At 38.7% G+C, this 16,028-nt stretch overlaps 1 protein-coding gene across 3 annotated transcripts in view; it reads right to left on the reverse strand.

Moving 5' to 3' along the window:
- LOC148025157 (transmembrane E3 ubiquitin-protein ligase FLY1-like) overlaps window positions 1-16,028 on the reverse strand; it is a 63,638-nt gene that overhangs the window by 21,224 nt on the left and 26,386 nt on the right. For 2 of the 3 annotated variants that reach the window (XM_087694912.1, XM_087694910.1), the window contains 9 exons: window positions 8,857-8,929; window positions 8,581-8,708; window positions 8,381-8,511; window positions 8,230-8,290; window positions 6,564-6,633; window positions 6,402-6,479; window positions 5,929-6,092; window positions 5,785-5,844; window positions 5,570-5,663 (listed from right to left, as the gene is read on the reverse strand). In XM_087694912.1, the coding sequence (XP_087551038.1) occupies window positions 5,570-5,663; window positions 5,785-5,844; window positions 5,929-6,092; window positions 6,402-6,479; window positions 6,564-6,633; window positions 8,230-8,290; window positions 8,381-8,511; window positions 8,581-8,708; window positions 8,857-8,929 (859 nt within the window). The remainder of the gene's footprint in view (window positions 1-5,569; window positions 5,664-5,784; window positions 5,845-5,928; window positions 6,093-6,401; window positions 6,480-6,563; window positions 6,634-8,229; window positions 8,291-8,380; window positions 8,512-8,580; window positions 8,709-8,856; window positions 8,930-16,028) is intronic. The other variant, XM_087694911.1, reaches the window with a different exon arrangement.

Below are 16,028 nucleotides of genomic sequence, written 5' to 3' on the forward strand. Positions count from 1 at the left end.
GTCATCATAAGCTTGGTAAGACCTCTCCGTAAAAATCATGGCTTTAACTTCTAACATTTCATTTGGCATTGAAAAATTCAAAAGGGGGGAGAAGTATGACACTTGGGCTACTCAAATGTAGTTTCTACTCATGCATAAAAAACTATGGACCATAATTCGAGATGATCCGCCACCAAAATTAACTGGAGAATGGATAGAGAAGAATGACAAGCACTTGCTTTAATTGCTCTACATGATACTCCATGCCTTATTCATGACATTAATATCAAAGAACAGCAAAGCGTGAGAAGAGTTATCAAAGACTATTAGCTCTAGTTTCTCACCAAGTAGATTCAATGGCTTTATACGAATTATTTGTTTTTGACCCGTCCGATCCCACCAAATCGAAGTAAGAAAATTTGAATGAAGTGAACAACTCCTCCAAAATACAATTTTTTGTGTAAAAGCAAAGAATCAGGAGATGTGCTTTAAATTTGATTTCTATAGTCTCCATCATGAATACAAGGATTCACTTGTAAAACATGTATCTAAATTAAGAAGCTTGATCAACCAACTTGAAGGTATCAAAGCCACAATTCCTCAGAAGAAAGCCATTGAAATGCTACTTGTAAGCCTACCTCAGGAATACTTATCTTTAAAGGACTCGCTTCTTACCCATGAATCACTTATAACCTTGAACGATGCATATCTTCGCTTCTTTTGAAAGAAAAGTAACTCAAAGGTTAAGTGGAATCATCAACAAGCAAGAACATCATGTTCTTTACAAAGAAGGATCCCAAGGAATGTTACCACTGTGCGAGAAAAAGACATATCAGCACAGAGTGTAGACTGGGACACTTACTCAAATGCAATTCATAGTTGTTAGGTACAAAACGTATGATACGGTACGGTACGGTACGATAAAATACAATACTAAATGGAACCTTATGACTTTATAAGGTACGGTACGTTATTAGTAAGAAAAAAAATTAACTTGAATTTTTTAAAACTAAAAATCATTAAATAATAAAACACATATTTAAAGTAAAATAGCCATGTCATTACAAAATAAGATGAATACATGAGGGTAGCCCTTATGGTCACATGAGCTACACCCAATACGCAATACAACTAGGGTCTAGTACCTACATGGATGATGGATCATAGTACTAAATGGATATAATCATAGTAGATACAAAAAAAAAGGCATATGATGAGACATCACTATCATCATTATCATCAAAACAATCCGAGTGCTCATCGAGAGAGTTTGAAGATGACTCCTCAGCATCGGAATACGAGACTCTCTCATACTCATCCTCATTGATAGGGTTACCATCATCATCAAATGATGGCTCCCTAGGTGCTAGCTATCTAGGCAAGGAGGATATCATCATGAGGCAACGGATGCGAGCTCCTAGAGCCCCACCTCACATATGTCTACAAGCCACTTCAACCACCCCTCCTCGATGTTACCAAGTGCCGAATGACCATGCCCCTACTGTACTTTAACTCCTTACACACGAGCACACTGACTACGAGTGTCACGAGTATCTCTTGCGATAAGCTCTCTAAGAGCTCCGCAAATATCATCTCCTTCTCCTCATCCACCTCTTGATATACACTCGGAAGAGTGTCGCCCATTAACTTGAATATATCAACATTCACCTACACAATGCATATAACATTGTAAATACTAAAGTCTAAATTGTGAAGTATAAACTTTAAAGTTTAAAACAACAAATTTTAACTTTTATGGTTAAGTATTTGCATGCTTTGGACTACCCATACTCATCATAGCCCTCATCATGCATAAGTTATTGCAACAATAGACTAGCTACTCTAGCTGTCGCGTGGTAAGCCAATTGTGAATCTTCATCTAAATGAGAGAATAGGCACTCTTGTTTCTCTCACAAATATCCGAAGAGCAATTCTTAACAATGACTCTCATGACTGAGGGTTGAAGCATGAGATAAGGTTCACAAGTGACTCTCCTTCAATAAGTGGGAGAAGCAAAACCCCACATGCCCTCTCTAATCTACATAGCATCCTAGCTCCTTGAGCACCACATTATGGTCATCCATGGGGACCATACAAATCAAATATGTAACTTGGTCCGAACAGAGCTCTCTATCGTCCATGACCACCAACGACTTCTAGGCAGGATGTACCAATGCTGCAAAACCACGGATCGGCTTATGCACCCATACCCATCTCCTCTCTACTATCTCTACAAAATGTGCACGTTGTGTCTTTGAGATCACCGTGCAAGCACCTGTCTCCACCAATGCCGCTCTAAATAAGTGAACGAGAAGGCCCATGGTGAACCCCTCGCAATCACTCATACGTAACACCTTATAAAAGGGAGTCACCACAATGACGACGACACGGAGTTACTGCCAAAAAACTATTGATTGAGGCACAAGCGTTGCATGGCTTTGGCCTCCTCTATCTCATGCTCATCCCACTCGTTCCATAGAGTGGACACCACTGTCTGGCTTAGCGTGGAACGCACCTCAGAAAGACACTCGAGCAACAACAACATGTAACCAACCCAAGTTCCAGAAGGCTTCTTTAACTCGAGTGTGCTATGCTCGCAATACATCGCAAGTATGAATACCTTTACTATAAAAAAGGTGACAATAAATATAACTTTGTGTGCCATCCTCTTCACCCACTTGAGCTTCTAGATGTCCTCCATGAGCTCACAATTACATGAGAAACTCGATCTCAAGCAAACAACCCATGCACCAACAATTACATGCATTGTTAGCAACAACTTCCACCACATTTGAGGAGCCTATCTACAACCACAAATTACAATACTCTGAGAAAGAGAGAGAGAGAGAATTGAGTCTTGAAATATTCAACTTTCAAGAATCAAGAGAGAGATGCTTAGGGAGAAGAGATGATAGAGATGATAGAGAGAGAGGCTTCAAAGTTTATGAATCAGGACCATTAAATTACAATACCAAACTCAAAATTATGAAAGATATAAATTTAAAGACAATGTCCTCAATGATAGCTTGCCGAATATGGTAATAGATTACTGCCATGTCTCAACAGCTTGTAGATTCAAAGAACTGAAGAAAATCAGTCATTTATTGTTGTTGCACTGTCTCAACACTCTATACATGCTGTCACCTGCTATTGATTGGTCTTCTTCTGCCCTTGGCTGCCTCAAAAGATCCTCCAATGGCTGCAAATCAGACCAACAACATCTCCTTCCTTTCTCTTGCAGGCTGAATATGCTAAAATGCCTCCAACCTCAAAAGATATTTTCCAATCTTGCATGGGCATTTTTGATAAGTAGCAACCTTTCCAAATGGTATTTCCTACATTATCCATAATAAAATATTAATTTTCAGTCTTTAAATACTGAAAATTAATATAATAATTATTTCGGTGCTCAAAAAAATGATGTGACTAGACAATAATTAAATTGGCTAGGCAACTTCCATTTCTAAGTGTCTCTACACCATCTTTGACCATCAAATTGGTGTTAGATACCATTAAATGTCACTTCTCTAAGGTCACCAATTGACATTGATAGCCAAATGAATGACCTAAGCCAACAACTGGTACGAGATACCACTGAGTATCAATGCGGCATAACTTATAGCAACTTTTGCCTTTGAAATCCCATGATTTCCTTGAGTCTCGAGCTCGTGAATTTACTCTAACCCTAATTACACCTCACATGTGCAACATTTACTTAACCATGTGATTAAAAATTGATCCACATGTTAAGTGAGGTTTCAAAAATGTATGTCCTCATATCTGCCCTCCCTTTTAAAATCCTTGCAATCGTCCTCGATTGCACTGCCACATGTATAAAGTAGTAGCTTGAACTATCATAAACCACTAATAATGTAAAGTGGTAACTTGTCTTATAAGTATATATATCTATACCCCAAAACTAACGTAAATTTTCAGTTCCCATTTCAGCAACTCAGACCAAGGCCAAAACTCTGTTTTGAAACTCCAAAGCCCATTTATTTCCCTATTTCTAAAACTCCTAGGGGCTATGGCTTACAAAGATTGAAGAGAAGATATGTTGTACATAATTTGAGGATGTTACAAGTCAAGACAAGACATACGTTAAACACACATGCGCAAGTGCCTACACACAAAGAGAATTGTGTGTTTTGAGGGAGCATGCATATATAGAACCATTATGAATAAGTCAGAACGGATGAGTATGCAAAATTTACACTGACTTTATTATCCAAGCCCCTTTTCCCCCAAAAAAGATGGCCAACAAAGTCTAAGGATGCATCTATGTAGCATGTGTGCTTACTAGAGGATGGGAAACACTACAAGTCAGGGAATTCAGTGCTGGAGCAACGGAATAAGTGAATGAAGCATTCTGACTTGGCTTCAATATCAAATGCAGAGACAGGGAAAATGGACATGTTCCGAGTCCTACTTCAGAAATCCCATAAGTGGCTATTATCACAAGGTTTGAACTCTCAAATTGGAGAATGGTGAGGCATTCATGTAACACAAGAAACGTTCCAAATAGCAAAAACAGGTTACTAAAGATGGGAATCACACATAGGCCGGTTTACTTCAACAGGATGTTATTGAGGAATGTAGACTTCCCATACAGATAGGATGTTGGTAAAAAGAACCGTGACATTTGATTGCAAATCCAACTTTAACACCAAACACAAACTCCTGTATAACATATTTCACCTTTAACTTGAATACAAATACCTAAGTTTTCTTCTGCATGTGCCCCCCGACCTATAACCCCACAAAATGGAGATTCCAGCAGCGCATACACCCAATCGCACTTAAACACATTAGGCATCATAGCATATCAGAGCGCACTTCGTGCCAAAAAAGCTGATCATCCATCCTTAACTCCAGCAACTGGTGATGATATCCCTAGTAATCCCTTACTTCAAAGGCCTTACTTAAGGAAGTTTTCTATCTGGAAAAAGACCTTAAGATACTTGTAGTAGCAAAGCTATGGATCATGAGAACTTGCAATGGGAGATGGAGTTCCCAGCCATTCAGAATCTCATGGACCCACATGATTCTAAAGCACTCACAGTGGGCTAGATAGACCATAATATAAGATACACTGTTTAGCTGGACAGTGTGCAAAGCAGACAAGACAATACATCCAAACAGGCCTTTCCTAACCCTGATAATACCATAGGAAAGGCCAATGGCAAGAGCCTTACCAGTTTGTTGAGTTTAAGAAGGACTTTATCTTAGTCCCCAGACCCCATGTAATAACAGACCTGCAGAAGCTTCAATTCTTCCATGGGACTATTTTGGATAGGTACCAGTCTATCATTGGCAAAGCCCACAAAGTAGACTCTTTGTACCACTTTGAACTTTGCAGCAGTTGGATTGAAACAAGAAAAACCTATCACTGGCAGAGTCCACAAAATAGACTATCTGTACCACTTTGAACTTTGCAGCATTGGATTGAAACAAGGAAAACCCACCCAATACAGATTGTATATATCATCAATGCATTGATCATTCTTGATTCTTGAAAACCAAATGCCAAAGTTTGTGCCCAATATGTTATAGGTGCATTCAAAAGCAGCTGTAGACAGTTATGTCTTACCTACAAGAATGCCTGCTGTCAAATGAAGGAGACATAAATAGGCATCCATGATTGCTTGCTGCCCAACCATCCAAAGAGACACTTTGGCAGCACCCTGTCGTTAACAAAGCCCAATTAGACAAGACATCAAAGTTTGGGTGCACAAACACTGTCTCCAGTTTTTACTCAAAGCTCCAATATGCTAAAGAAGAAAACCAGGTACAAAGGGGACATACCGACTGTGTATTGCTGTGATCCATTTGTTTGATTAAGCATAGCACTTGCAAAAAGGAGATCTATGCAAGAAAACCAGTTAAGGGCACATCTGATTGCAGATATGTGACATTAAAAGTGATTCTCAATCCTTATCATCTGGATACGAAAGTAACCATCAGCGTATAATTCACAGCTTTATTATAATAAAGCTCCACATTTATGGAGGTGGCATTCAAAAGCAATGACGAAAAGCAGGCATCATCGCTCTCCATGGTTACACTTTCCACAAGTCCCCGCATTGCATAGGCCTGATGATCATGTTCCCCATCTGCAGCTCAACACCACATTGGTTAGCCAAAGAAACAAGTACCACATCTATGAATCAGTACCAGCTCTACTCTTAAAACACAGAAACTGTCATAACTGGGAAGATTTTCTTTTTCCCTTCCTCATGTCCATAACCAAAAAGGTAAGTTAATGACACATACAGTAACAGAAAGATACTAGTGTAACACTGCAATTTGACTTGACTATTTATAGAGATATGACCATTCACATATCCAACTTCACCATACTTGAATGTGCAACGGCCACACCCTATCACAGGAAAAGATCCAGTGTGAGGTAGGATTATTACTCTTATAGTCAGAGAAGACCTGAGAGATGTGTGATGCCATTTGGATCTTACAATCCTTCTCCACCCCAAGCATGTGACCTAATTAACAAAAAGAACAGCTACTGTGATCAAGATCAAAAACAAAACCAACAAACATAGAGGTTTTTGATCCAAAGCCCCTACCACTCTTTGCCTTTCTCCGTAATCGATTCCTTGGAGACTCTTGAAGAACTTGGGATGAAAAAATTCCGAGCTGGAAGAAACAGACATTAGCAATCAATTTATATCTGTGGAAAATATTACACGAAAATGAATACAGATGTGGACATTCAAACAGTAGTAGACTCATCTTACATTCAAATCCACAATGGAATAACCTAGAAACCCAGAATTTGGAGGATGTATCAAAGTCCAAAAAGGCCCATAAAACAAGTCTTCTAACACTTCCATGACCAATTTAAGTCTCCCCATGAGCTATTGTTATTAGAAGTCCTATCCCTGGTTTAAACACCTTGCCATCCAAGGTAGAGGGAATATTAAAATTCCTACAGATCAGCCGGTGGCATCTGATGTAGTCTGATCCTTGGAGACAGTAGCTTTCTAGCAAACCTTGATTTACATCAGCATCATATTCAAGGGAGCAGCTTTTAAAGGGGCAAGCTCTTCTCTAATTTCTTTTCAGATGTGTTTCTAAATGCATCTTTGTTTATACATGATGCATCCTTGCACATTCTTATCTTTGGTTGTTGCTTAGATGCATACTATGGAGGATACCACTCACTCAAGGGATTGGACTCGTTCATTGGACTGCCTACTTCTGCAATGACTGGGAAGCACAGCATCACTACTCATTGGGAATCAGTCCCCCACTAGATGGTGCACCATGACAGCCACAGGCTACAGCCAATAAGTGGACTCGGGGCAATGCCACAAAGCTCGTTCACACAAATGTGTTTGCACATCTGAGCTTACATGCATGTGTACATCTTTGCATGATGTGGGTTTTTACAAAAGCACTTTGTCTCACTTGTAACTGAGCAGCAGGAATGCAAGTCCTACACCTAGAAATGGGCCATCTTAAATATTCATGAGCCTCAAACTCTACTCGTCTTTCTATTATTGTCATAATTTGTCATATTTGTACTGTAAGCCACAAAGTTTGTTCTTTCAATTTCTTTGTTTTTGTTTCTTCACTAAATGCATGAAAATCTAATGATAAGCATACCACACCGTATAAGGTGCTTACAGAATTGCCCAAAAAAAACTATCTATACTTGTTGGCTATTTACCACAAGGGTCTGCAAGTTGCAACAATGTCCCAGTGCAAAAGATTGTGATGCAATGGAGTTGCATCAGTTGTATCTCAACTTTTATGTCCTCCCAGCAGACAACTCTACATGTGCTTGGACTTTATACACTTTTGCCGCCCCCCGGGGGGGTTTTCTTGCCAGGTTTACACCAAAACCTCTTCTGATGAACCTTTGCCTCCCTCTCATAGTATCTTCTCTACTAGCCATTGCATGTCTTCACTGCGATTGTGCACCTCATGAGATAGAGCTGATATGCCCAGTCAAAACCCCTAACATAATCCATAACAACTGTGCACCTCATGTGATAGAGCTGACATGCCCAATCAAAAACCCTACCACAATCCTGCATAATGCAGTGGCCAGATGGCCTTGATGACAACTTAAAAAGCTTGGGCTTCCAATAAGAGGAACAAAAATACTTACAAAAAGCCAAACTCAAACTTTGACTTCCCAAACAAAACATAGGCACAACGTTCCATGTTTGCACTAGCATATCTAAAGAAAAGGTAACATACTTGGATCTTAGGAGGCATGATTACCAGATGATAGGGATTCGATTGCATAAAATCTTCGCCCTGCGTTATCTCTCCATCCAGTGGGCTGCAACAGAGCATCAGAAAATGTATGCTATATACCATCTTATACACCATTGCAAAAACACCACTTCTAACGGAAAAAAACTAGCCACACCTACTGACAACCATTCGAAGCTGGCGGAATGGCCACACGTAAACTCCTTCCATCTTTATTTGGATTGTTTCAATTTCATTGGCATCCAGATACATTCCATCTTGGAGTAAAAGTTCCCCCTGTCCAAGATGCTAAAATTATGACTTTTAAGTTTAGAATGATATTCTGTGAAGTACAGAAAATGCAGCTAAAATGCTTACTTGAACATAATGTACACCAGGTATTTTTGATGGAGAACTGATGAGTTCAATCACAAGACTTCCAACAAACTTTTCGAACCTAGGTAACCTTGAGGAACTATTGCCTGCATCACGGATTCCCCAAGTGCCTACAAAGCAACAAAAGAAGAATAGTGGGCACATGTGTCATTCATGCATCCGAACGCACACATGTCACGAGTGCACGAGCATGTGCACACACAAGATGCTGAACAATGGGAGAGCAATCTTCATAAAACTTCCAGTTCTATTATTGACCTTTATAAGTGCCTGTAATATTCCACATTGGATACGGTCCCATATCCCCTTCAATCCCATCTGGAAACAAGTGCTGAAAGAGAAATGTGAAACATTAGAACTCTCATTGGAATGAAATTGAGTGTCCATATTCACATGAACCAAAATACAAGATATCATAATCATAACACAGTCTTTCAAACTAAAGAAAACAGGAGAAATCGTGTAAAAACATAGAATACACCACTCACTTAAATTCTAGTCATAAGAGCCAAACACTATTTCAAAGATGATTGATATCAAAAAGCTAGCTTCTTCTGTAATAATCTTACATCCTTAGAAACACTAAAAGTCTTGCTGAGATTTACATCACCACACATTCAACAAAAATGTTTGTCTAACAATGTAACAAAAATGCTCTATAACAATTTTAAGTTTTCAACTCATTATCAGTTGAGAACCCCACAATCAACTCAAAATCCTTGAAGTTAAATGATCTCTTGAGCTCCTAGATTGACAAACATTATCATCTATATACACACCTTTGTACACGATTGTAGACTATAAAGTAAGACTAGCCGCACAATTCACCTCCCAGCCTTGGCACATACTATTTGTATAATTACATAATCCAGGCCACAACTTTTTCTATAATTATATAATCCTAACCAAATATGGTGCAAGCCTACCACATCACCCACTTGATTGGTTCTAGCCCCTTTGCACACATATTAAATGGCTAGAACCCTCTGTTTTAAATGGCCTAAGCCCTTGGTCACATGTACACTCCTGTGTGCTATTAAGCGCACCCCTTATGTGTATATCCTACAATACAGTCACAATCACAGCTCCTTGAAATATCTCCCTATGAATACAATATTAATCAAATAGCATTTTAGTGTATGTGACACATCCTCCACCTTAAGAGCTGTTTTTGGCCCTCGAAAACAAAACTAGAAAGGTCTAACTGTAAAGTGGGAAACCCTTTTTGCATAATGCTTAATCCGTAGTTATGGGAAACTAGGAAACGAAAAGTGAAACGGAAACAGAAACAGAAATGGAAACAGCAAAAATTTGGAGTATCAGGGAGTTTCCTATAACTAAAAGGATGTGAAAGACAAAAACAAAAAGGGGAACGGAAGCGGAAACGGAAACAATGAAACGGTAAAAATGTGGTGTTTCAGGGCGTTGCCAATAACTATGGCTTAATCACTCCCATGTTGAAGTCTCTTCTAAACAATCCTTCCACTTTACCAAACACTCTTGATAAACACTATTCCTAGTTTGTTTAGTATGAACACCTAGAATTCTTTCAACCTCATGTCACATGTGGAAGGGACTGATTATCAAAGAATTCTATTGTCTCATCCCTTGAGATGAGGTTAACTTCACCCAACTTTTTCCTTTACTTACTTACATGAGAAAGTAGATGCATCTTATTGAGGTAGGAGATTGGAGCTTGCAAGCCATTTCATGTATCTTCTTGATTATTGTGAATGAACCATGTAACAAACCTTTTGTATATCAATTGTTACCAAGACATATTGGCTCAATTATTCCAAATTAATTTTATGCTCATGTACTTTGAAAGGCAATTTGTATTATTTAAGTGTTTCAAAATATCATTTCATCTTTCTATTTAAGGGTGGCCAATGGCCAAAATGCCCTATATTTATACTTGCGTCATCATTGACGAGATGCCCAAAAAAAATTAAAACTTTAGTCGAGCACTTAGATTAACCAAAAAGCTCAAATGACTACGTCTTTTACACTCATATAGTCACATTGACTAGAAGCCCATATAAGGAGTGGTTTCAAAAAGTGAAACTAAATGCTCATGATAAAAGAAACAAACCATGAACTGGTGAACCTATATAATGAAACTCTCCATAAGCTAGATTTAGCAACTCCTAAAACTTAAGTAGGTTACCTATTTTTGGAAGTTGCTCAAATGGAAATTCTATTCACGTCAAAGGCTCCAAAATTTTGCAAGAAATAATTGTCTTCCGCAACTATCTCAAATTCTTAACCATTTGAGAGATTTTTAGGGTAGAAAGTTTGGAATCTTCTTTCTCTAGAAAAGTAACATGTGAGATCTAAAAGAAAACATGTGTCATTTTGAAGAGATAAGTGTCCTTACACTTGTCATTTTCAACAAACAATTGTTATTTGTGACTTCTACTTTTCACTTTTGAGCACCCAAGCCCACATCTACATATTAAAAATCTCTCTCTTCATTTGGAATAAGCTCTCATGTTGAAATTTCAACCACATACTATGTATTCTCCTATCTATCTCTCATCGAAGAAGCACTTTCTACTTAGTTCCAAACACTAAAGAAGAAAATCAGCTTGTGGCTCGAGTTTGCAAAATTAGGGTTTCAAATCCCTAATTTTCAGAATTGCAGCAAATCAACCTTTTGTATATGGTTCACGCACTTGGTGCCCATCGTTTTCTTTCAATAAATTCCTGTAAAGGGAAAGGGCCAATTCTCCTCTCAACGTGGTGTTCTCTCAATCACACACAATTATCATGTTGATAAGTTGGTTAAGTTCAAAGTATTGTCTTTCTCATGTTCTTCCCTGCACTTACAAACCATCATACCTAGGAGAGAACTTTGGACATTGTTCCAATTTCATGACTTCAAACCACTCAAGCACCCTCAAGTATACTTATTCTCGATCCTCAAACACGAGGTCTTCTATGGGGATCACCATAGACTATTGCTCTATTTTGTACTTTCTTAATATTGCTTTGTGCAAGAAATTTTTGACTAAATGAACCTTCTGGTGGAAGAGTGCTTAGCATTATTTTATACAAACTCTATAAGAGGTAAGTACTCTTCCCAATCAGTTGATCTTTTACTTACAAATGCATGAAGCATATCTTCTAGGGATTTAGTCAATCATTTTAATTTCCATCTAATTCTAAATGAGTTATTGTACTCGTGCTACAGTTAATATCCAACCTGCTAAACACAGCTGTCAAAAAGTACATATCAAAATTTCTATTCCAATCACAAATAATATTTTCTCAAAGGCCATACAATCGGTAAAGATTCTCTATAAACAATCTAGCCAATTTTAGAGTTTTAACATTAGATGATGTTGAAATAAACCTAACTATTTTTGTTAACCTATCCACAATTACCTAGACAAAGCTGTCCCCCCCTTTGCCTTGGGTAAACCAACAATAAACTCCATAGAGATGCTCTCACATTTTCCTAAAGAGATTTCTAACTAATTGTTACATCCTTGGACACCTGGATGGGAGCTAGTAACAAAGTGTTGGGATGAGCACGCGATGGGAATGTGAAACAAAAATGAAGTAGTAGCAATGTTGAGTGTGAGAGTGAGAGAACCCCAAGATAAGTGTACCAGCTTGTCCCGGTACACAAAGAATAAAATGTATTTATATGTTAGTGTACAAATAAGGGTGTGTTCACACCCGTATAAGTTTATACACAAAGATTTTTAAGGGACTTTACATCCGAAGGGACTTTACACTACACCTACCAACCTTCCACTTAAAGGCCCGAAGCAGTATCTTTAAGCTAGTCAACTCCCACTAATCGGATGCAATGCTCATGTTGAGCCTTTGCAAGACTCTTAATGAGAATATTTGTAGGGTTATCTTGGCTTTTGACATTAGTTAGTGTGACAAGACCATTATCCAAGACCTGTCAAATGAAGTGGTACAAAACATCTATGTGTTTGATACGTGCATGAAACATGGCATTCTTAGCCAAACATACTGCACTCTGGCTATCACAACCAGGCACTGGAGTATGTGAAGAAAGACCAAAATCCTTGACCAAACGCCCAAGCCAAATAGCTTCCTTAGAAGCTTCTATGGCCGAAATATACCCAGCCTCGTAGTACTCAATGCCACAATTTTCTGCAACCTTGAACACCAAGAGATATCCCCACCAAGCAAAGTAAAGACATATCCACTAGTAGATTTCCTAGTGTCAAGATCTCCTGCCATGTCCAAATCACAGAATCCCTGCAAGTCTAGTGTACCCTTTCCATACCATATGCACTTCTCTTGTGCATCTTTTAAGTATCTAAAGATACATTTCACTGCTTCCCAATGTGGCTTGCCAGGGTTAGACATGAATCTACTAACAACTCCCACTGCATCAGCAATGTCAAGGCAAGATACAACCATGCATACATCAAGGAACCACAAGCCGATGCATAAAGTATGCCCTTCATAGCACTAGCAATTGCATCATCCTTTGGGCAATCACCTTTGCTAATGCCCAAAATGTGTTCAACTGCCCCAAAATCTTTCATTGAGAAGGGTAAACTCAGCTGTCTTTTAAGGGTATTCAAAGTACTCTTATACTTTTTTGCAATCAGCATGTCATCGACATATAAGACCGGCACAAAAAGGCTTCCATCATATGCCTTTTTAGTGTCCTTTGGGCAATCACCTTTGCTAATGCCCAAAATGTGTTCAACTGCCCCAACATCTTTCATTGAGAAGGGTGAACTCAGCTGCCTTTTAAGGGTATTCAAAGTACTCTTATATTTTCCTACAATCAGCATGTCATCCACATATAAAACCAGCACAATAAGGCTTCCATCATATGCCCTTTTAGTGTATAAGTAGTGATCTGCATGACTACGTTTAAATCCATGGTTGAGCATAAAGATGTCAAGCTTTTTATACCATTGTATAGGGACTTGTTTCAGCCCATATAAGCTGCGTTTGAGCTTACAAACCAAACGCTTTTTCCCCAGAATAGCAAAACCTTATGGACTGTTTCATGTACAGCTCTTCATCAAAGTCACCATGAAGAAAAGCAAACTTCACATCCATCTGATCCAACTCTAAATCCAAGGATGCAGTGAGAGTAAACAAAACACATAGCGTAGTCATCTTCACCACTAGTGAAAAAACCTTTCTTCTATGTATAGCCCTTAGCAACCAAACATGCCTTGTACTTGGGTTTCCCATCAATACATTTCACCTTGTAAGCCCATTTGTTAGTGATAGCTTTCCTATCCTTGGGAAAAGGTACAAGCTCCCATGTGTTATTTGCATACGGAGACTTCATCTCTTCCTACATAGCAAGCTCCCACTTTCTCTTGTTTTCACATGACTGTGTCTGTCTAAATGTTAGAGGCCCACCTTCATCAGTCAATAAAATGCAATCCAAAGATGGCTAAAACCTCTGTGGCTACCCTTTAACACGTGTAGACCTCCTTACCCAACGATCTGTATTGTTAGGCAATGGGCCTACATCCTCAAGTATGCGCACACCATCACCTAGTGGTTGATTTTCAATATTTTCTTGCTATTGTAACCTATTTTCAGCATGTTCTTGCTGCCCTATTCCATCATGTGCATCTATTTGCTGTCCATTATCTTCTAGCTGTAGCACAATAGGGTGCTGCTCATTTTCAGTATCAAAAGGAACAATAATCTTCAGCTAATGGCTGCTGAATGGCTGGCTATTCATGTTGAAATTTGACGTTTCTGTCAAGGTCACCCTATGTAGCATTTTTCAGTAACTTTGCCTCATTAAATACTACGTCTCGGCTGTATACTATATTCTTGCCCTAAGGAAGCCAAACTCTATAACCCATCTCTCCCTCATCTCCATATCCCATGAAGATGCCCTTGATGGATTTCATGTCTAGTTTAGTCTTCTGATCTACAGAAACATGCACAAAGGCATCACAACCAAAGAGATGCAAATGGTCAAATGAAGCAGGTTTGCTAGACCAAACCTCTTCAAGAATGTCATTTTTCAATGCACGATTGGGAGAGCAATTGCATACATAAGCTACAGTTTTAAGAGCCACTCCCCAAAACTAATGTATGAGATTAGCTGTGGACAGCATGCATCTGACTCTCTCACAAAGTGTGCGATTATATCTTTTAGCCACACCATTTGATGCAAGATTATAAGGGGCTACAACTCCCTCTTAATGCCATGCATCTCACAAAACTTTTTGAACTCATTAAAAGCATACTCGCCCCCATTATCTATTCTTATAGCTTTTGACTTAAGCCCTTTCTATGTAGTAACAAAAGCATGAAACCTTTTAAAGGTATCCAACACTTCCTTTTTACTCTTTAATACATACATCCATGACTTTCTACTAAAATCATCAATAAAAGTAACAAAGTATTGTGCATCCCGATATGAAATAATAGACATAGTATACTAAATCAAGAGCATTGGACTTCTTAACAACACCAAAGTATTAAAAAGACTTCACATGTTTTCCATATATGCAATCGTTACAAAAGTCAAGACCAGAGCCTTTTACATCAAATCTCCCTAAAGAGGAGAGAACCTAAAGGCCTTTCTGGCTCGTATGGCCAAGTCTTTTGTGCCAAAGTTCAATCTATGATTGAGCTTCAACCACAACCAAAAACTTGCCAAGTAATGCTTTACAATGCAAATAGTACAAAGTCTCCTTTTTGCTGCCCTTAACAATCAGCATAGAGCCCTTGTAGACCTTCCAAGATGCACCACCAAAGGTAGTAAAATATTCTCTTGCATCAAGTTGCCCCACTGACAATAGACTTTTCTTTATGCAAAGAGAGAGTAACATGAAAAGAGACACTGTTGTCCACTATCCATGATTGAGACAGCCCATCATGAGGTGAAAGTAAAGCATCAATTACCTCCTTTTTGGTGTTCTGCATATCACCTGTTGTTGCCATAATATCTACATTATGGCATGAGGCTGCAACAAGTATCTCTCCAATGTCAGAGAGCTCTTCAGCGACCACACTAGATGCAACATTTGCCTTTGCAACTTCTTTTGAGCGAGAGTTGTCGTCATCTTTCTTGTCATCCTTCTTTTTCTTTCCTTGCTATTTCTTTCTTTCTTGTTCTTTCTTGTAGTACTGACAATCGAGCTTTTTATGCCCTTTACACCCAAACTGATAGCACGTAACATCTTGCTGTTTGCCCTTGCTTTTACTCCTACTTTTTCTTTTATGTGCTGCATTACCTCTCTTTTCTGACCTGTCTCTAAGATGATAGGCTGAACCATTGCTTTCTCCACTGGACTTTCTTCTAACCACCTTATTGAGAATAGAACCCCTAACACCATCAAAGGTTAAAGCAGGGTTGTTGCTCAGTGAAACAACCAAAGATTTTCACTTATCAGGCAAAGTCGTCAACAAAAAAATAGCCTTCAGTTTATCATTGAAGGGCTGCAAAC

This window comes from Lygodium microphyllum, chromosome 15 (genome assembly GCF_053477565.2).
Source record: "Lygodium microphyllum isolate KBCC chromosome 15, Lygodium_microphyllum_v1.1.10, whole genome shotgun sequence".
In the NCBI taxonomy this organism is placed as follows: domain Eukaryota; kingdom Viridiplantae; phylum Streptophyta; class Polypodiopsida; order Schizaeales; family Lygodiaceae; genus Lygodium; species Lygodium microphyllum.